The sequence below is a fragment of the Palaemon carinicauda genome, chromosome 30, assembly GCF_036898095.1.
Source record: "Palaemon carinicauda isolate YSFRI2023 chromosome 30, ASM3689809v2, whole genome shotgun sequence".
Lineage (NCBI taxonomy): Eukaryota > Metazoa > Arthropoda > Malacostraca > Decapoda > Palaemonidae > Palaemon > Palaemon carinicauda.
The window spans coordinates 20,734,417-20,756,000 of NC_090754.1; the positions used below are offsets into that span (position 1 = coordinate 20,734,417).

The 21,584-nt window shown below is 43.2% G+C and overlaps 1 protein-coding gene and 1 pseudogene across 5 annotated transcripts in view; both read right to left on the reverse strand.

The window, feature by feature from the left end:
* The window catches only part of msl-3 (male-specific lethal 3), a 267,550-nt gene that overhangs the window by 72,307 nt on the left and 173,659 nt on the right, over positions 1-21,584 (reverse strand). For all 5 annotated transcript variants that reach the window (XM_068353489.1, XM_068353492.1, XM_068353491.1 and 2 more), the window contains one exon: positions 15,841-15,955. In XM_068353489.1, the coding sequence (XP_068209590.1) occupies positions 15,841-15,955 (115 nt within the window). The remainder of the gene's footprint in view (positions 1-15,840; positions 15,956-21,584) is intronic.
* Positions 8,782-8,900, reverse strand: LOC137623948 (5S ribosomal RNA; annotated as a pseudogene).

Consider the following 21,584-nt stretch of genomic DNA (forward strand, 5'->3'; position numbering starts at 1 on the left):
AGATGCAGTCATACCATATTAGAATGGTGTGTACTGTAATGGATGTGCTTCTTTTCCATGAATCTTTTGTATGTATACGTACGTAGTACAGTACTGCATCCAATAATATTCTTTGTTGCAAAAATCACATTTCGAATAAGCGTACGAGAGAGAGAGAGAGAGAGAGAGAGAGAGAGAGAGAGAGAGAGAGAGAGAGAGAGAGAGAGAGAGAGAGAGCGTAAAATAGCGTATGTAAAGCTGTATTATTATTATTGTTATTATTATTATTATTGTTGTTGTTGTTAATAAAATTATTATTGTTATTATTATTATCATTATTATTATTATTATTACTGTACAGTATTATTATCATTATTTATTATTATTACGGTATTGTACTTAATCTACGTACGTTCAGTATGCGCGGGGCATCTTCTATGAGTAGGTAACCAACGCATCATAGTACTGTAAGACGGGTTGTGATTGGTTCAAGCGCTGATAGATGACGAATCAGAACTCAAGTTTTGTTATCTAGCCTGTGATTGGTGTTTTGCCCGCATCTCCTACCCGCAGCATCAAAGTTCTCGCGGGGCTGGATCGTTCACTCTCTGTTACCGCGTATCGCTGAGTAGACGTTCTTAAGTTTGTGAAGTTTAATCTGTGCTGTGTGCGACCTTTTTAAGTTGAACTTTTTGTTACAGTACTGTACGTAAATCCTACTGTAATGGCTCCCAAGCGTTCTGCTTCTCTTAAGGCTGGTAGTGAGCCTAAACGCCACCGAAGGATGATGACGATAGCTGAGAAGGTTACGCTTCTCGACATGTTAAAAGATGGTAGAAGTTACGCGGCCGCCGGCCGCCATTTTGGCATCAACGAATCCACCGTTCGGTATATCAAAAAGGACGAGGCGAACATTAGAAAGACGGCTGCAATCACCTTTAGCAGATCAGCGAAGCGAGTCGTTACAACGCGTAATAAAACGATCGTACGCATGGAAGGTGCTTTAGCTGTGTGGATTGCCGACTGCCGGAAGAAGAACATAGCGTTGGATACGAACACCATCCAAACAAAGGCTTTGAGTTTATATGAGAATTTTGCTGCAAAGGAACCTAAAGACGACGACGGCAACCATGCTGAAGATGATGATGATGCAGATGATCCTCAACCAGGGACATCCACTGATTCCCAGCCTCAGAAACGTTTTTCCGCAAGCAAAGGATGGTTCGCGAAGTTTCAGAAACGCTTCGCCCTGAAAAGTGTTTCCCTGCATGGGGAGTCTGCTTCCGCTGACACTGCCGCTGCTGAAACTTACGTGAACCAGACGTTCAAGAATATTATCGCCGAAGGTGGATACAAGCCGGAACAAGTCTTTAATATGGATGAGACTGGCTTGTTTTGGAAGAGAATGCCGTCGCGAACTTTCCTGTTCAAAGAGGAAGCCAAAGCCTCTGGCTTTAAGGCATTCAAGGATCGCGTTACCCTCGTGATGTGTGGCAATGCTGCTGGATTTTTGTTAAAGCCGGGGCTTATTTATAAGTCGAAAAATCCTCGCGCTTTGAAAAATAAAAATAAGAATCTCCTTCCCGTGTACTGGATGCATAATCAAAAAGCATGGATTACGAAGATGCTGACCTCCAACTGGTTCCACCAGTGTTTTATCCCGCAAGTCAGTAAATATCTCTTAGAGAAGTGCTTGCCATTCAAGATCCTTCTCCTTATGGATAACGCTGGTGGACACGCAACTGACCTGTCGCATGAGGGCATTCAGGTTGAGTTCCTGCCACCCAACACCACGTCATTAATTCAACCGATGGACCAGGGGGTTATCAGGGCGTTCAAGGCCTTCTACACGAAGAATACCTTGGCGGACCTCGTTGCGTGTGTGGATGCTGCCCAAGATGACGAGGATGAAGATTTTAACTTGAAGGCGTACTGGCGGCAGTACACCATAGCCACGTGCCTGCAGAATATTCAGAAGGCACTTCAAGAGATGAAACCTGCAACCGTGAATGCGAGCTGGAAGAAGTTGTGGCCCGATATTGTTTACGACGACAAGGGATTTACTCCGTCAGAAATCCAACACTCTGCAATACGGAAATCTGTGCAGTTGGCTGCCATAATTGGAGGTGACGGGTTTGGCGACATGACGACTGAAGACGTCGACGAGTTGTTGGACTGCCATTCCCAGCCCCTAACTGACGCAGACCTCGAAGACCTGACGAAATCGGCAAGTGAGGAAGAGAGTGATACCCAGGAAGAGACCCAAGAAAATGTCGAAGAAACGGGCTTAACATTAGAACGGCTTGCCAAGGCCTGCAACCACGCGAAGGAGTTGAAAGAAATGTTGCAAGAGTGGGACGAGGATATGGTTCGCTCGATGCAATTCTGCAACAAGGTTGATGACATAATGACTCCCTACAAAATGCTCTTGGATCGAAAAAAGAAGCAGCGGCAACAACTTCCGATCACAATGTTCTTCCAGCCTCGCAAAAAAGAGCCAGTTCCTCCTGCTAGTACGCCTTCGGAAGAAATTGAAGTTTCCCAGGAAGAAGTTGAAGAGGTGTCCCAGGAAAAGACACCTCCGTCTGAAGAGACGTAAAATACTATCATTGGCTGCACAGTAGAACACATCATCAGCTTCATCATCATCATTTCTACTGTGCAGCAAATTCATCGCCATCACCATTCAAGTTTTTCTTCAACTTCTTTCGTGGTGAGTACAGTAACAATCTTTATTTTTTACTTTAATATTCTTACTGCCTGTTTTATAGTTTAGTAATGTACGTACTGTATGCATTAAGTTAAAGGGAAGGTTTTAAAAGTCTACATGTTGTAACCTATCATATTTTTTTTGTTTAAAATTTACATTTACGTACGTAAAACAATCTCTCTCTCTCTCTCTCTCTCTCTCTCTCTCTCTCTCTCTCTCTCTCTCTCTCTCTCTCGTAAATTGTTTTCCTGCTTTGCTACGTACAATACTGTATAATTTATATTTGTAAGGTAACATATTTTGTAAATGCTTTTACTGTAAATACTGTATGTACTGTATCATTATTTATCACTATCATCATGCGCGTTAAATGCCTTGTTTGTTCTGAGCGTGGTTGTTTACTGAGCGTACACGCCGTCGTTTCAGGCGGCGTCATAAAGAAAAACATTTCATTTGGAAGTCCTAAGAAAAATACGTAAACTAAAACATTGGTAATAAACAAATCAACATACAGTACAGTACTGTATAATCAATATAATCGATGCAAAAACTAACCTATACATATATGTGTACTGTACACTAAATGAGTTTGTTTCTTCATTATGATCAGAGATGAACGTAAACAAAACATTGGTTGCCATTTTTTATCGTGCTTTTTAGGTGTTTAGGAAACGCATGATATAAAATCGCCTTTAATATTTGTGCCTGTTTTAGTTTAGGGTGCTGTAGTACATGCATTAAGTGTTCTGTACATTAAAGGGTGGTTTGTTAACAGTACTACGTACAAGGGAAGGTTTTAAAAGTCCGAATATACATGTTAAATAAATAGGTAAATATGATGTCACTACTTCGCGGATTTTCACCTATCGCGCCCGCGTCTGGAACCTATCTACCGCGATAAACGAGGGTTCACTGTATAATAAACACATAGAGTACAGTAATGCAATAACAAATGGAAAATACAGAAACAAAAATGTGGAATCTTACCTGTGGAATGAGGCGATGTCAAAAAGTGGCGGGGCGGCAGAGGAGGAGGACAAACGGCAGAAATCATTAACAAGTGGCAGAAAACATGAACACTTAACTTTACAAAATACATTAACAAATGGCAGAAAGCATTAACACTTAACTTTACAAAACATATTAACAAATTGCGCAAAATATTAACACTTAACTTTTCAAAAAAACTTGAAATCAAATTTCTTTTTTTTTCTAATTTTTATTTACTTTTACTTAACGTTTTGTACTTTCTAAATTCAAACATTTTCTTCATCACTTCCACTTTCTGTTTTTTGGGCTTCTTACAACATTCCTGAAATGACTCAGGCAAATGTCATTTAAATGCGCAAGAGCACAACCTATGTAAACATTTTCTGGGTGTCTCTTTTCTACAGGGTCATCATCCTCCTTTTAACCGCTAGAGAACTGTTCTTGAACGACGCTCACTTGCATGGCCTCCAACTCCTTCAGGTTCTCCGTCGTAAGCTACACATGGTGCTCCTCGAGAAGCTTATCGATGTCGTCCTCATCAACTTCCAGACCCATGGACCTCCTGAGTATAACGTTCTGGACAACCTCAGGTTGCACAAAAGGTTCAGGATCGTCAACTATTTTGGCTTTGGCTTCAGTAGGCCTACGTGGACGCCCTCACAGTCTCGTGCGGAGATGGTATCAGACCACAGATTCTTCCACGAGAAGTTCAAGGTGCACTTTGAAACCTCCTGCTAAGCTTGATCGATGAGTCTCGGTCATATCACAATATCGATGTGCTCCTTCCAAAAGGATTTACACAGGGTGATATTTTTGCTATCAGTGATTTCGAAACATCTCTTGAAGAGATGTTTCATATAGAGCTTCTTGAAATTGGAGATCACTCGCTGGTTCATGGGCTGGAGGAGAGGGGTGGTGTTAGGCATAATATAGAGAACCTTGATGAACTAATAACCTGCAAGGATAACTTCCTTGAGGCCTGTAGGGTAAGCAGGGGCATTGTCCAACAGCAGCCGGCATTTAAGAGGGAGGTGCTTCTCTTCCAATTATTTTTTCACAGCTGGGCCAAAACAAAGATTTACACACTTGGTGAACAAGAGTCTTGTTACCCAGGCTTTCGTATTAGCCCTCCACATCACTGGAGGCTTCTCCTTAAGCACTTTGTGGGCCTTGAAGGCTCTAGGGGTCTCTGAATGATACACCAGCAGGGGCTTCATCTTACAATCCCCACTGACGTTTGCACAGAATGCAAGGGTAAGCCTGTCCTTCATAGGCTTATGCCTGGATAGCTTCTTCTCTTCCGCCGTGATGTACGTCCGATGAGGCATTTTCTTCCCCAAAAAAAGCCCAGTTTTATCATAGTTGAAGAGTTGCTAGAACCTGTAGCCTTCCTTGATAGTCAACTTTTTGAACATCTTAACAACGGCTTTGGCCGCTTTTGTGTCCGAACTGGCAGCCTCCACATGACACACCACCGAATGAGTGCCAGACCATCTCTTGAATTTTTCAAACCACCCCAGTGAAGCCTTAAACTCTAGGGGTGCCTGCTTCGTGTCCCTTCTCCTGTTTCGTCGTCGGCCTGAAAACGCACGTGATCTACGAAAATTGGGCTGACTTTGAGGCAGAGTGTTGTCTCGGTAATCGTGTCCCCAGCGCTTCCTTGTCCTTAATCCAAAGGAAAAGCAGTCTCTCCATCTCATGAACATGGCTCCTCTTACTGAAGAAAACAGTCACGCCCTGAGAAAGCATTGCTGCTATGATGGCTTCCTTCTGTTTAAGGATGGCGCCTATCATCGACGGATTTTGGCCATACAGTACTCCCTACCGATCACACTAAACCACATGCCAGCCTCATATTTCCTTAATTATCTAAAGCTTCATCTCCATAGACAGCATCCTCTTCTTTCCCTGAACACCAGCAACACTCTTGGGACCCATGGCTAATAACGAACGAGTTGAATAATGCAAAACGATACAGTACACTAACTAAAAGCACGAAAGCGAAATCACCAACACGAATTTAATGTGAACAACAGAGCTGCCAAAACGAAAGGGTCGAGGAACGCTAATGAGTAGATGCTGACCAATAGGAGAGCAGGATCGTATGGCGGTAACTAGCATCAGAGTAGGTAGATAACCAATGGGAGCTCAGGAGGATGGTGACGAGTTTACAGTTTGGCGGCGTGCGAATATGACAAATTCGGAGATAATTTGTATTTTTCCTAACCATACAAACCTTAGCTATTTACATTGGGTTTACCTTTCGGCGTAGCTGAAATGGCAAGCCATTAGAATTTAACGAGGGTGTATTACCCCCGCGCTAGTTAGCAGGGGGTTAGGGGAGTGGTAGCTAGCTACCCCTCCCCCCCTCACACACCGGTGAACTGCTTCACTTCACTTAGAGGTAGGACTTGTCTTGGGGGACAGGGCTGGCGGGCAAATATGTGTAAATAGCTAAGGTTTGTATGGTTAGGAAAAATACAAATCATCTCCGAATTTGTCATTTGTTCCGTAACCGAAATACAAACCACGCTACTTACATTGGGTGACTTACCCCATAGGAAGGGTGGAAAGTCCCCAGCCATACTGGCTTTGGCTTTACACGGGGACTCAGAATCCGAGTGAGTCGCACTCGAGAAAAGGAGTCCCTGCACCTCACAAGTTCCTTGCTCCGCAAAGAAACGTGTGGCCTACATAAGCTTGTGTGTGAAGGAAGAAGTGTGACCCGTCCTAGGTAGTTGACCTGGAGTTCCAGAAGGAACTCTGGGTTAGGACGTTCCCAATACCACCTCGTCAGGGTATGGGTGATGCGACAGTATTGACTCAATACTTGGAACACAAGGAAGCATGGTTTACCTGCAGAGGTTTGAGGTCAGCTATGCAGAGACCAGGATGCTGCTTCCCCAGTAGAGGGGACGATGAAGAAAGAAGTAAGGGCCAGACATACTTCTTTCGTTCATGCAGACTAAAACCTGATAACAATGCCCTCAACCTTCTGCTACCTGTCCAAAAAGGAGCCTGAGGTTAGACCAGCTGTTGTGTAGCCACCACAGAGCGATAGAAACGTATCGATACTCCTGTGGGTCACGTCCTGCAGGAAGCGGGCTGCGAAGGTCATTAGACGCTTCCAGACTCCAGCTTGTAGCACCTGCGTCACAGAGTAGTACTACTCGAAGGCGAGGGACGTTGCGATGTATCCGACATCGTGCTGTAGGGCGACGTGACGGGGGAGGGTCTGGATTCAGGTCGAGATGAATGTCCTTGAGTCCGAGCTGAAGAGGTATACTGGTGACTCTCCCGTGTCCTTCCTGTGCTCCCAACCCGGCTGCACGTGAGGACAAACTGCAGCTGTTCCCAAAGATAACCCCTCGATTCCTTTACTGGCAAGAAGGAGAAAGTTTGGGTCATCTGATACAGAATGGTGACTCGAAATCTTGAAGGAGTTGGACCGAAGGGCCGGGACCCCAAGATTCTGAGTCTAGCAAACAACTCAGGAGCGAACCTGAATGTTGCCTTCCCCTATTCCTTAGAAAGGGCTGAGTCGTACGAGACCAAGAAGATTGCTTACACACTGGCCGAGGCCAGAGTGAGCAGGAGCACCGTCCCCCAAGATGGAATACGATCAGAGGCCTGACGTAATGGTTCTTGAGAAGATCTCTTAAGGGACTAAAAAGTTCGAACCATGCTCCAAGGAGGAGGTCTCACTCCGACTGGGGGCTGGGACGTTCGCAGCTTTGCATGAGCAAAGAAAGGTCCAGCGGGAAGGAAAAAGTCTATTCCTTTCAGCCTGAAGGCCAGGGAAAGGCTGAGCGACAGGCTTCACTGCCGAGAGCGGAAAGGAGTTTCCTCCCGCCGAAAAGCAATAAGACCGTTATTGCTGGAGAAGAGGCCTCAAGGGAAGAGGTATCTCTACCACGACACCAACCACAGAAGACTCTCCACTTCGCCTGGTAGACCCCTGCGGATGACTATCGCAGGTGATGCGACCTCCGCTCCGCGACTGTAGCGGGTTGTCTCTTCTTGAGGAGGCGGCGTAGTGTCTCCAGGCGTGAAGCCGAAGCGATGTCACGGCTCGTGAAAGATGTTGTAGTGTGATTGTTTGAGTAGCCTGTGCCGTGGGAGAAGCTCTCCCGGGAGTTCCATCAGGGGAAGCAGAGGGTCCAGAAACCGTTCCGCGTATAGTCACAGTGGAGCTCTCAGGGCCATCGAAAGGTTGACAGACAACCTGGTCTTGTTGAGACCCATTCTCAACAGACAACAATGGTGGGAAGACGCAGGCGTCGATGTTGTCCCACCATCACCGGAAAGCATCTTGCCAAAGAGTCTTGGGGTCTGAGACTGGGGGGGAAGAACAGCGGAAGCTTGAAGTTCCAGGCTGTCGCGATCAGGTCCCCCAGGCCAGGACTTGCTGGTTACTAAAGGCCAAAGACCCCCAGGTACCCTCTACCTGCGAGGCTCTGCTCAGATAGTCAGAGAGAACATTCCTCTGCCTGGAATGAGCGAGCCGATAGTGGTATTGAGAGGACCTCGGATCATCTTAGTATCTCTACTGCAAGATGCGAAGGTATGAAAATGCGTCCCTTGCTGGTTGGAATACGCCAGTACCATGAAGTCGTCGCGCACGGAGCGACTTGGCAGTAACTGTAGGATCTGTAGAGGGGCCAGACTACGGCCCCTAAGCCTGCCTGAATGATGGAGAGGTATCCTTCAGGTCCTGACCATAGGCCTGAACCGGAACATGCCCCCCCCCCCCCTTTCCTTTGACGAGTCCGAGAACAGCATAAAAATGTGGGGAAAGGACGAGAATATCCACTCCCATCAAGAGGTTCCATAGGTCAACACCCATTGCAGGTCTAAACGTTCCGCTGGTCCCATAGGGGCCAGAAAGTCCGGTTAATCGTTGCTTTGATACCACCGGAACTTGGGCCGCCCCACAGGGAACTTATCCTGAGGCGACCGTTCGGGACTTTAGACGGGTCAATGAGGAAAAGAGACCCAGGAAACGTTCCAAGGTACGGCTGAAAGCTCTGCTTGACTGAGAACAGGTACTGCGACTCTCCTCAGCCTTGCCACAGTCAACTGAAGGGAAGGCTCGGAGAAGGAGGCAACAGCAACTGGCGTCCCCAGGCGGTCACCCATCCAAGTAGTGACCAGACCCAACGTTGTTTAACTTCGCTGATCGGACGAGAAGCGGTGTTTCCAACGTGGTAAGGCTGTTGACTCAATATCATGGCTAGATACTCCAGATGTTGAGGCAGAAGTAGAGAAGGCTCCTAGCAAATTACCATGATCCCTCACTCATGGTAAGGACCCGGAAGCTTGTCCCGGCGTTGAAGAAGGTCGAACCCGAGCCTACCAGAGTTGACCAGACCTCCAAAAGGCGAAGGAGGCGGAAGCCTGCTCCTGAGCGGCCATGAGGAAAGCAGGGAGAGTTCTCTGGGGAAAAACCTGCGATGCCGCGGCGGAATCGCCACACCGCATCTTAAGTCTAGGCTGAATTCCAAGAGCTTCCTGGAAGATGGATGGAATGGAAACTGGAAGTACCCGTCCTCCTGATCCAGGGCCTAAGGAGTCCTGCCGCCTCGTTACCAGTCTGATCGATTCTGCTGTTCCACGCTGGACGAAGTTTGTTCGACAAACTTGATCAGAGCTGAGAGGTCGACGACGGAATTCCCGTCTCAGATGCTTCCCTACGAGAAAGGATCGACTGAAGAAGCCGGGGGGGTGAAGCCGTCGACGACCCTATGGAGGACCTTCTCCTAAGGCATGGACCATTCTGCCCAAACGGGCAAAACTCTTGCCGACCCCATGGCATAGAGGTTCAGTGACACTGAATTCGCTGACAGAGACAGAGAGATGGTAAGAGCGAGGCGCGATATCCTTGGCTGATCACGGAGATCGTGCAGGAATCGGCATCGGGAAGCTGTTATCCGGATGAGTAACCTTAGGCATCCTCCCAGCGTGAGACCTGCAAGGGGGGGTTGCCAATCCTAGAGTTTGTGAACTCTGCCGCTCCCTCTAGGATTATGCCCCCCCGGGAGAGCCTCCCGTGCTACCTGTCCCTGACAGGAGGGGACTGCTCTTAGACACCTTGTCTTAGCTGCCGTAGCCGGTCCGATAACTTAGGCCGACGATGCTGAAAGAAGAGGCGCTGGAGGCCTGCAGGGTCTGGAAGAAAGCGCCTTGGAGGAGTGAAAACGGAAGTCGAATTCCTCCGCACAACCGCTGTCCATTTCTATGTCCTTGGGCACAAACAAGCTCTTCCCAAGGATGGAAGAGTGTCTGAGCTTGTCGACATCCACGGATGAGACACCCGAGAGGACGCCCTCGGTCACTGCGTCTAGATGGTCCAACATCGAGCTCGCCCGCAAGTTCGAAACTTGGCGATGAAACGCCAAGGTGCTTGAGCCCGAGAGGAGGAAAGTACCCATGATCTTCCTGGAGCTTCCTTGTACAAAACCTCGGGTCGCAACCGAGGAGGGAAAGGACCTGGTAAGCCCCTTCCACGAGATGGAGAAGAGGAAGGGCTAAACCCGTCACCCCTTGCCTGACGGAGAAATCTCGAACGGAAAGCTCCCTGGCAAGACCCTTCCAGGGAACGAGGAAGGGCTAACCCAGGTTCTGGAAAGAAGAATGTTGCTCAGACCTCCCTGAAGATTCTTCCTGCTCTTGCATGTGCCATGCTCTGCGTTTACGGGGTGAAGACCGTGTTCTGGAAATACGCTCCAGAAGACTCGCCAGGCTGGCCATGTTGTGAAACCCCGACGGGAATCGTGGTCGCAATCGCCCTGGCGCTCGTGCGATGGTAAATCAATGGTTTGCGCGTGGCCGAACGTGGAAGCGCCCATGCGCGGGCACGCAGGAGCGCAGACGAAAGTGCGCGAGGGAGCGCAGAAGGAGGGCGAGTGTGGTAGGAAGGGCGAGAGCTGGTGGTCGGAATCCGAAAGTTCACAGGCGAGCGATGACCCGTAGGCGAGCAATGGATACTGCAGGAATCGAGCTGACGTTCGCGCGATGGAACACCGTAGGCTCGCGCGATGGAACACCGTCGGTTCGCGCGACGGAACACCGTCGGTTCGCGCGACGGAACACCGTCGGTTCGCGCGACGGAACATCGTCGGTTCGCGCGACGGAACACCGTCGGTTCGCGCGACGGAACACCGTCGGTCCACGCGATGGAATACCGTTGGTTCACGCGCGGGCGAACATTGGAGCGCATGTGCGCGGACGCGCATGCGCATAGGTGCGCGGGCACGTGGGCGTGCGGTTGCGTGGCCGTGTGGTCGCGCAGGCACGTGGGCACGCGGGTGAGCGCAGGCGGTCGGGAGACCGATGGCGCGTAGACGGGCGATGGCGTGTCTTGGCGAGCGATGGCCCGTAGGCGAGTGAAGGCGGGTTGGCAAGCGATGGCGCGTTGGCGAGCGGTGGTGCGTTAACAAAACGCTAGCGCGCAGGCGAAGAATCGTGCGGGCGAGTAGGCGATCGCTAACGCGTAAGAGACTAGGGATGATTAGCGCGCATCGCACTAAACAGAAGGCGCGCAGGTGCATGAGGAAGGTGAGCGCTGAAGCGAGCTGTCAATCAGGCGATCCTGGACGGTCAGGAAAAACCGTTGGCGCCCATTGGTGCGTAGCAGGAAAGGGCGCGCAGATGTGCGCTGGCGATTGAAGAAAGCTGGCGCACAGAAGGACAGAAGTAAAGGTGAGCGCTGGCGAGCAGGAGGAAGATCTACGGCAAGACTCAGCTACCGGAGATCGTCCACAGCAGGTGAGCGCTAGATCGCTACTGATGGTGTCCAGGGGACCTGACACGCGTGGCAGATCGATGGCGATCGTTGATGCGCAGGAGATCGCTGACGAGCAGGCGAACGTTGACGCATCTGTAGTCGCTGGCGAAGCAGACGGCAACGCGTGGAATCCTGTGCGTAGAAGAAGAGTCCTTGTCCAAGACCTGAACCGAAGTTCTAGATTGCGCGGGTGAACGTGGGCACACAGGGCGCGTATCAGGAACCAACAGGAACAGCAGCGACGATCATCAGGAGAGCGCTGACGAACAGGAGAGCGCTAGCGATCAGGAAAACGCTAGCGATCAGGAAAACGCTGATGAGCAGGAGAGCGCCTGTGCGCTAACACTGAGCAGGAGAGCGCCTGTGCGCTAACAATGAGCAGGAGAGTGCCTGTGAGCTAACACTGAGCAGGAGAGAACACAGTAGAAGGGCGCGCAGGGGAACCCTGACACGCAAGAGAAGCACCCCCGTGGGAGGCAACCCTTTCGAAGGGACCGTTGTCCGTCGGAAGACCGTTGTCCGTCGGAAGACGAGGTCAGACTGCTGTCCATCTGCACCAGGGGCGGAAGATCAAGAAGGCGTTGGAGATCGATCCCCGGAGAGATCTAAAGAGGAAGGAGCTGCAGGCTGCATACGGAGATCCAAAAAGGCGCCTCTTAGCACCCTTATAGGGAGATGGGAGGCCATTACAACGTAGTGGACGGTGAGCCTTACGGCGAAGGCGGCCAACAGCAACAACAGCAGAAGAGTCCTCCGAAGAGGAGTCTCTATGAGTGTACTCTCTCGCGAACGAAAGAGAAACACTTCGTAGAAGAGATGGGTCAGCCAGTGACCTAAAAAGAGCAATCCTCCGAAGAGGGGCTCCTGCAGTTGCCCAGCCCCTTGAGCGAAACTGCAGGTGCGACCGCTCAGCACCAAGAGCATAATCGCACGAAAAAAAGGCAAGAGAAGAACCCCCCAAAGGGGAAAAACTCAAGCCTGAACAGGAAAACTTCCCTCGGAAGGAAAGTTACCCACCCAAGGAGGCGAGCCTCCTGAGTGTTCCAAAATGAACTGGAGAGCTGTCAATCGTCACGGGAGTACTTCCAGGAGAAGGAGACACGCCCTTGATGAAGATCTATAGGGGAGGCAGCAACAGCCGAATCCCCAGGCCTCAACAATACAGCTCACTCCGTTGTCACATTACAGAAACGAACTAGATCGGTAACTGTGGAAAATAAAAACAAAAAATCATTAGTTAACATTCATTCCCCCGGGAAGGCTCCGAAGAGGAATCCCGAGAGAAAGGAACACAAGAATTACACAACAGGCACGTGCCCTCACTACCACTTAAACTCACGGAAGGAGAGCTGTAACCAACACAGAATCATAACAAATATAATTATGTAACTACTGTATGTAATTATGTAATTTAAAAATGAATAAACACTAAAGAAAGGACGAAAACCCCGAAAGGAATCGTTCTACAAAGCTAAAAAAACAACAAATACAATTAGATTCATAAACTTAATGAGACAAAACGTACGGCGTAGAAACCCCACCCACACGGGAAGGAAGCTACTTAGACGTAGTAAAAGTAACGTAGTAAAAGGGTGAACGACCTCAAAGAGAGAGAGAGAGAAAGACCGTAGTAAAAGGGTGAACGACCTCAAAGAGAGAGAGAGAGAAAGACCGTAGTCAAACTCGATCGCGACCCATGAAATTACACCATGGTGGCCTAACTGCCGAGGGCTCCACGGAGATATCGTACACTACACACACAAGCACAAACTCTGAAAAGGAAACTTACTGATTTCTATACTCAAATATATACATAAACACAAAAAAATGTTTACATATATATTGAGTAAAAGAAAAGTAAGTGATTAAGTAAAGACAAAACAAACAATGGCTGCCAAGCGAGGACAAAGACAGAGACGTCTGTCCATTGTCCAAGCCAAAAGTGAAGTGAAGCAGTTCACCAGTGTGTGAGGGGGGGAGGGGTAGCTAGCTACCACTCCCCTACCCCCCTGGTAACTAGCGCGGGGGTAATACACCCTCGTTAAATTCTAATGGCTCGCCATTTCAGCTACGCCGAAAGGTAAACCCAATGTAAATAGCGTGGTTTGTATTTCGGTTATGGAACAAATAACAATTATAATTATGTAATTAAAAAAATGAATGAACACTACAGAAAGAACGAAAACCCCGAAAGGAATCGTTCTACAAAGCTGAAAAATCAACAAATACAATTAGATTCATAAACTAATTGAGACAAAACGTACGGCGTAGCAACCCCACCCACACGGGAAGGAAGCTACTCAGACGTAGTAAAAGGGTGAACAACCTCAAAGAGAGAGAGAGAAAAAGACCGTAGTCAAACTCGATCGCGACCCATGAAATTACACCATGGTGGCCTAACTGCCGAGGGCTCCACAGAGATATCGTACACTACACACACAAGCACAAACTCTGAAAAGGAAACTTACTGATTTCTATACTCAAATATATACATAAACACGAAAAAATGTTTACATATATATTGAGTAAAAGAAAAGTAAGTGATTAAGTAAAGACAAAACAAACAATGGCAGCCAAGCGAGGACAAAGACAGAGACGTCTGTCCATTGTCCGAGCCAAAAGTGAAGTGGGGCAGTTCACCGGTGTGTGAGGGGGGGAGGGGTAGCTAGCTACCACTCCCCTAACCCCCTGCTAACTAGCGCGGGGGTAATACACCCTCGTAAAATTCTAATGGCTCGCCATTTCAGCTACGCCGAAAGGTAAACTCAATGTAAATAGCGTGGTTTGTATTTCGGTTACGGAACAAATAACAATTATAATTATGTAACTATGTAATTATGTAATTAAAAAAATGAATGAACACTACAGAAAGAACGAAAACCCCGAAAGGAATCATTCTACAAAGCTGAAAAATCAACAAATACAATTAGATTCATAAACTAATTGAGACAAACGTACGGTGTAGAAACCCCACCCACACGGGAAGGAAGCTACTCAGACGTAGTAAAAGTAACGTAGTAAAAGGGTGAACGACCTCAAAGAGAGAGAGAGAGAAAGACCGTAGTCAAACTCTATCGCGACCCATGAAATTACACAATGGTGGCCTAACTGCCGAGGGCTCCACGGAGATATCGTACACTACACACACAAGCACAAACTCTGAAAAGGAAACTTACTGATTTCTATACTCAAATATATACATAAACACGAAAAAATGTTTACATATATATTGAGTAAAAGAAAAGTAAGTGATTAAGTAAAGACAAAACAAACAATGGCAGCCAAGCGAGGACAAAGACAGAGACGTCTGTCCATTGTCCGAGCCAAAAGTGAAGTGGGGCAGTTCACCGGTGTGTGAGGGGGGGAGGGGTAGCTAGCTACTACTCCCCTACCCCCATGCTAACTAGCGTGGGGGTAATACACCCTCGTTAAATTCTAATGGCTCGCCATTTCAGCTACGCCGAAAGGTAAACCCAATGTAAATAGCGTGGTTTGTATTTCGGTTACGGAACAATTTAAATTTAGTCTCGGCGGCCGGCATATTCTCGCACTGTACCTCGTTTCGTATCATGAAATTTTTTTTGCAATATGAGTCGGAAAAATCTTTGCATTTCGTTTTGCATGATGAAATTTTTGCATACAGAAACTTTCCTATCAAGAGGTATCACTGTATATGAATCTTAACCTAACCATTATTCACAAAAGCATGCTATAAAGTCAAGAACTGTGTTTCAATCCCTGGCATAAATACCAAAGGACATATTTAGTCTGTGACAGAATACGGAGTAGGGCTTCTTCTCAAAAATAGCTACAAACCAAAACCAACTACCTTATTAGTGATTCATCTCTTGTTTCTGTTCGTTACCAATATCTATTTGGCTCTTGTAAAACCATCTTTACTTATTCTGCAATATGTCTATGAAAACAATTTAGTACATACCTACCTTTAAACCAGCCCAAGACATACCTTATAACTCCTTTAAATTCTACTAACAGATTACCAATTTTCAAAATACTAAATTAGTTTGGAGCTAAATAGGCCAGTCTACATGTGTGAATGACTTAGATTACATGAAATTTTTATCACGTCTATAGGGCATCACGAGTGAGGGAGATAGGAAAGTGGGGTGGGGAATTTCCTATTTTATTGTATTGTTAAAAGTGGAAGCTGGCAGTTTCTATGATTAGCATGATGACTATAAGGTAAGGTTCATTCATGTAACCCCTACTACTTATGAAGGACATCTGGATTTGTGCCAGTGAAAATATATCCATGGTTCAAAAGCCCTTATGCCCATCATGGCTTCCAACACAAAATATAGATAACTAAACTACACATGAAAGTAACATGACTTCTCCATGTTATTTGACTTACCATGTCTGAGGTGGAGCTAGCCCAGAAGAGTTTTTGTCTTTTTCTACTGTACTGCTTGATTCTCCTGATAGAGGTCGCTTTGATCTCAGCTGGCGGCGGCCACTCCCTTCATTCCCTGGAAAACATAGATGTTTTAAACCTATACAAAAATTCTAGCTTTTCACTGGCCATGTTGGTTTTGGCTAATATTTCATGGCTAATTTTTCAGAGGCATAAAGTTGATAAGCCTACAATGAAAATATGGGAGATCATATTGAGAAGAGACTCAGAGATGAAACAACAATTGGTGAGGAACAATTTGGATTCATGCCTGGAAGAGGGACTGTAGAAGCGATATTTCCTTTGAGGCAGATGATAGAAAAACATCGAGAGAAACAGAAAGGATTGCATATGGTCTTTATTGGCATGGAAAAGGCATACGATCGAGTACCACGTCAGGAGCTGTGGAGATGTATGAGAGAAAAGGGAGTCCCTGAGAAATAGGTAAGAATCACCCAAGATATGTATAAGAGGGCAGAAGCAAATGTTAAGAGCAGTATAGGCCTAACGGAAAGTTTCCCAGTAAATGTGGGACTACATCAGGGATCTGCATTGAGCCCTCACCTATTTGATCTGGTCATGGATGTAGTAACACAAGGTATTAGAGATCAGTCTCCTTGGTGTATGCTTTTTGCTGATGATGTTATACTGTAGCACTAGGCGAGAGGTAGTAGAAGAGAAACTGGAGGAGTGGAGAAGAGAAATGGAAAATAGAGGATTGAAGATCAGCAGGAAAAAGACAGAGTATTTGAGATTGAAAAATGACGAGAATGGGGAAGTTAGTTTACAAGGAGAGAGATTGAAAAGAGTTGAAAATTTCAAGTATTTAGGATCAAGTTGCAGAGGATGATGATCTGGGGGCAGAAATAAACCACAGAATATAAGCAGGATGGAAGAATGGGAAAAAAATGCATGGAGTACTATGCGACAGGAAAATAGGGGTTAAGTTGAAAGGTAAAGTACACAGGACAGTTGTGATACCGGCAATGATGTATGGAGTGGAGACGTGGGCTATAAAGAAGACAGAAGAGAAGATGGATGTGGCAGAGATGAAAATGTTGAGATGGATGTGTGGAGTGACAAGAAGAGATAAGATACGGAATGAGGTAATTAGTTGTACCACAGGAGTTAGAAAACTATCAGATAAGATCCAAGAAAGTAGACTGAGGTGGTATGGTCATGTCATGAGAAGAGACGAACAGTATATTGGGAGAGTGATGGAAATGGAGGTACAGGAATGAGAAGGAGAGGGAGACCAAAGCAAAGGTGGATGGACTGTATCAAGGATGACCTTCGATCAAAGGGATTAACCGGTGATGAAGTGTGGGACAGAGGTAGATGGAGAACGCTCGCTAGAAACATCGACCCCACATAAAAGTGGGAAAAGAAGAAGAAGAAGAAGAAGACAAATATTTTGGGTTTCCTTTTTGACATAAAGGGAAATATTTGCTTTACAGATTTTAAATTAATCCTCTGGTAATCTGATGACGCAAGTCTGCATAAATTAATCTTTACCCCTATGTACTCATGATGTATTTGATGCATTATCCATTACCTATTTTGCAAAAATATTCACTAATAATCACACTTACACTCAAGGAAAATGAGATTTGTATCTATGGTAGGCCAAGTGCAGGGCTTAGTAAATAATATGAACAGAAAACTGACAGCAATACTGCATATGTAGGATGAATCATACAAATATTCGGTACCTAGAAAGCATTCACCTTGTTTACAAATGGCAGGAGCTGTCATAATAAATGTCTTCCTTATGGCATGCTGACAGATATTAGGAAGTGCTCTTGAACCTTTAATTCATAAAGGTGATTGCTACATAATTTCTATATGAAATAGAGTCCCCTAATATAATTATTATATTTTCTATAAATACTTAGAAAAAAAACTACTTTATGTTTTTCTGATAACATCAAGGAAAAATTCAACCATTCCTTGGCATAATGCCATAAACCCGAAGTTCATATCTATCAAAGTTTGGCTGAACCACAGAAAAAAAAGTTTATCTGCTGGTTTGTAAATTTTTCTCCCAGCCAATGTCAATGTATATTAATGACTTAAAAGAATAGCTGGAAAAATAGAAAAGCAAAAGAATTATGCTGAAAAGTGATTGATTTCCATGCGCCTTTATTGGGTCGTAAACTAAGACAGCCCCCCCCCCCACCAAATTCAAAATTCCCATGCCAAGACCTTCGACATTGTTCCTCTTCCTTAGTCCTCCATTACAAGAGACAGCATTGGTATAGGTGTGTGTGTGTATGAATGTTCAAATTTATACTAATAAAAACTTACAATTTGATTTTAATTACATATCTCTCTCATAACATATATAAAAGGAATAAATACATAATGAGAATTATGGTAAGAATGGTTGTATAGTGTATAGGTGTGTGTGTATTTGATGCTTTTACTATATTTATTGGTGATACTTCTTCTTGTCAGTGAAATGAAAGAAACCAAAGTAATCACTAGACTTCAGCCAATACACATTGGTACTCTTCACTGAGAAGAGGGCCAATGTGTATTGGCAGAAATATAATGAACATAGAGATTACTTCGACTACAGTTAGAAGAAATGCATATAGCATATTATATCCATTTGAATATCTATACATGTATATTCTGCCGATGCAATAGTAAAATGGAGAATTTACTTCATTTCATACAATTTTTCTCTTGTTTATCTATAAGTACAATGTTCATGTTTCATATACTGTTCAGTACTTGTCTGAAATTGCATTCTTGTTTTCTTCACAAGGTATACAGCAAAATGTCAAAATATGTCAAAAAGCTTCGACAAAAAATTTATTTATATAAAAAAAAAATGATTCTGTCTTTCAGCTACAAATGCTGACTTTTTCCTGGGAATACCTATTGATTTTATCTATGTTAAACTTTATACTCTATAGGAAACTTATTTAGCTTTCCATTGCCTTTTTTCAAAGCATTATTCATTAATATAGTAGCTGTTTATGAAAAATGTCAGCTCAGATATGCATCCTTAAAAGTCTATCTAGTCTCGTAATTCAGCCTATGTTTAGGAATGCACAAATAATTTTTCCTACACGAGTTTGGGCACTTATAAATAATTGCAAATTTCATGTTTTATATACTGTTAAAGAGGGCATTTCTTGTATTTTCATATAGCATATGTAAAAATAGGAATAGGTATATAGTATATAAAAATCTTCATCGCAAATCTACTTTGCATTAAAAACACAATTTCCATCTTTCAGCTACAACTGCTCAATTTTTTTGTGGGAACACCTATTAATTTCATCTATCCCTTTTATATAGATAATTCATTCAACTTTCAAATGACTCTTCCATTGGCCTATTTATTACAGTTATTTACTAAAAATCTCTCTCTCTCTCTCTCTCTCTCTCTCTCTCTCTCTCTCTCTCTCTCTCTCTTTATTCAATTTCCTTTCAGAAGCATTATTGCAATCTACATAATTACAATTATCTAAATAGATAATTGAGCTTTAATAAAACCTTTATTTACTTTTGTTTTAAATTTTGGGTGTATTTTATCAATCAAAGTATTTTGGGTGCCGTGATCCGATGATCACGGCACCCAAAATACTTAGATTGATAAAATACACCCGAAATTTAAAACATAAGCACATAAATGTTTTATTAAAGCACAATTAACTATTTAAATAATTGTAAAATTTGAAACCGCGAAGCAAGAAACCTTGATATATATGTAGATATGGAATGGACAATTATCTTTCGTAACAGTTTAGAATTATCGTAAATTATCATTGTCATTAGCAGCAGTTTGTTGTTGTTGATTAAACGCAAAAAAACAGTTTCCCTACTTTGGTACGTATGTAGGAATTTATATGGATACGGTAAGTAAAATATTTGTAATAATATAATTTTTACTAAAAGCTTTTAATATCATTAGTTATCACTTTGATCATGCGTGTTTAACGCTTTCGTTTGTTTATTATGATCGATGATGGAGGGTTAAGTAAACAAATGGAAGGTTTCCGTTTCAGGCGGCGTCTTTAAGAAAAACATTATATAAATAGCATTCATTTCATCTATTTCGAAGTTCTAAGAAAAATTAGGTGGAACAACATTGGTAATAACAAAATATCAGTGATGGTTTTGCTATTCACCAATTGTTTTACACAATAGACATGACAAACTATCAAAATTTGTCCGTATTTTAGGTCGTGTTATAACAGGAAATATACAATCATCCTGGTTGTAATTTTAACCCCTTTCAAGTTATTAGAACTTTCAAGTATATTAAACGTTTGATTTATTTACAAGAACAATTATGAAAAAATACAGTAGAGTAAATAGAAAGTATTGGAAATGGTTAGTAAACACGTTTGAATAGGCAAGTTGCTGGTTGCCAAGGCCCTAATGGAATCCTTTCTGTTAGTTGTGTGTTTCGAAATATGCAATTTTCCATTTATACAGTCATTGGTCGACCAAATTCTCGCATAATTCGGGACCCTACTGTATATATATTTAGGTATATATATGTATGTATGTATGTATATATGTATATATATATATATATATATATATATATATATGTATGTGTATATATATATATATATATATATATATATATATATATATATATATATATATATATATACAGTATATATATATACATATATATATACATATATACATACATATATATATATATATATATATATATATATATATACATATACATATATATACAGTATATATATATATATATATATACATATATATATATACACATACATATACATATATATATATATATATATATATATATATATATATATATATATATATATATATACAAATATATCATATACATATATATATATTATATATATATTATATATATATACATATATATACATATATATATATAAATAAATAAATAAATAAATATATATATATATATATATATATATATATATATATATATATATATATATATATATATATATATATATATATATGTGGCGCCCCATGGTTTGGCCTGAGCTTAAGCACACAGATAATTTTCTATATGCATGCTTTTGAAAGTAAATTATATTGATATTGTTTTATAAACTATTAGAAAAGGACATTCTTTGTACTTCTCACATGGTATGTGGAATTATATAAAAATTTACAGTACAGTATAGTATTTCTAGACCAATAAAAAATGTCTTCAATTCAATAATTGCTCAATACGATTTTTAACAATACATATATTTTATATTCTTATTCTATAGAGAAAATCTATTCAGATATTTAATTCAGTCTTTAATTTCTTTCTATCTTTATTCCTTAGTTACAATATAAAACGTCAACATAAGTACCGTAGGTTGTAAAATTATAAAATGGCCCAGTACAAATACAGTATAACATTTTGTAATCTTTTCACCAATGACAGTTATAACAAAATCATTGCATCACCATGTAAGCTCGACCCTTTCTACATAATATTCATATGAAATAAATTCAATAAATATAATTCTTATATTTTTCAGAATTATTCCAAAATTTATCTGGTTCTCGCAGAAATATTCCTACCAATCACGTAATTTTCATTATTCCTTTTTGGGCTCAAGCCATATCGTCCTGATGGAAGGTTCCTATAGGTAGCTTTCTAAAGGATATTTGGCTACAGTGATATTTACAGAGTATTAACCTTTAGGTCTCGAGAATTCTAACTC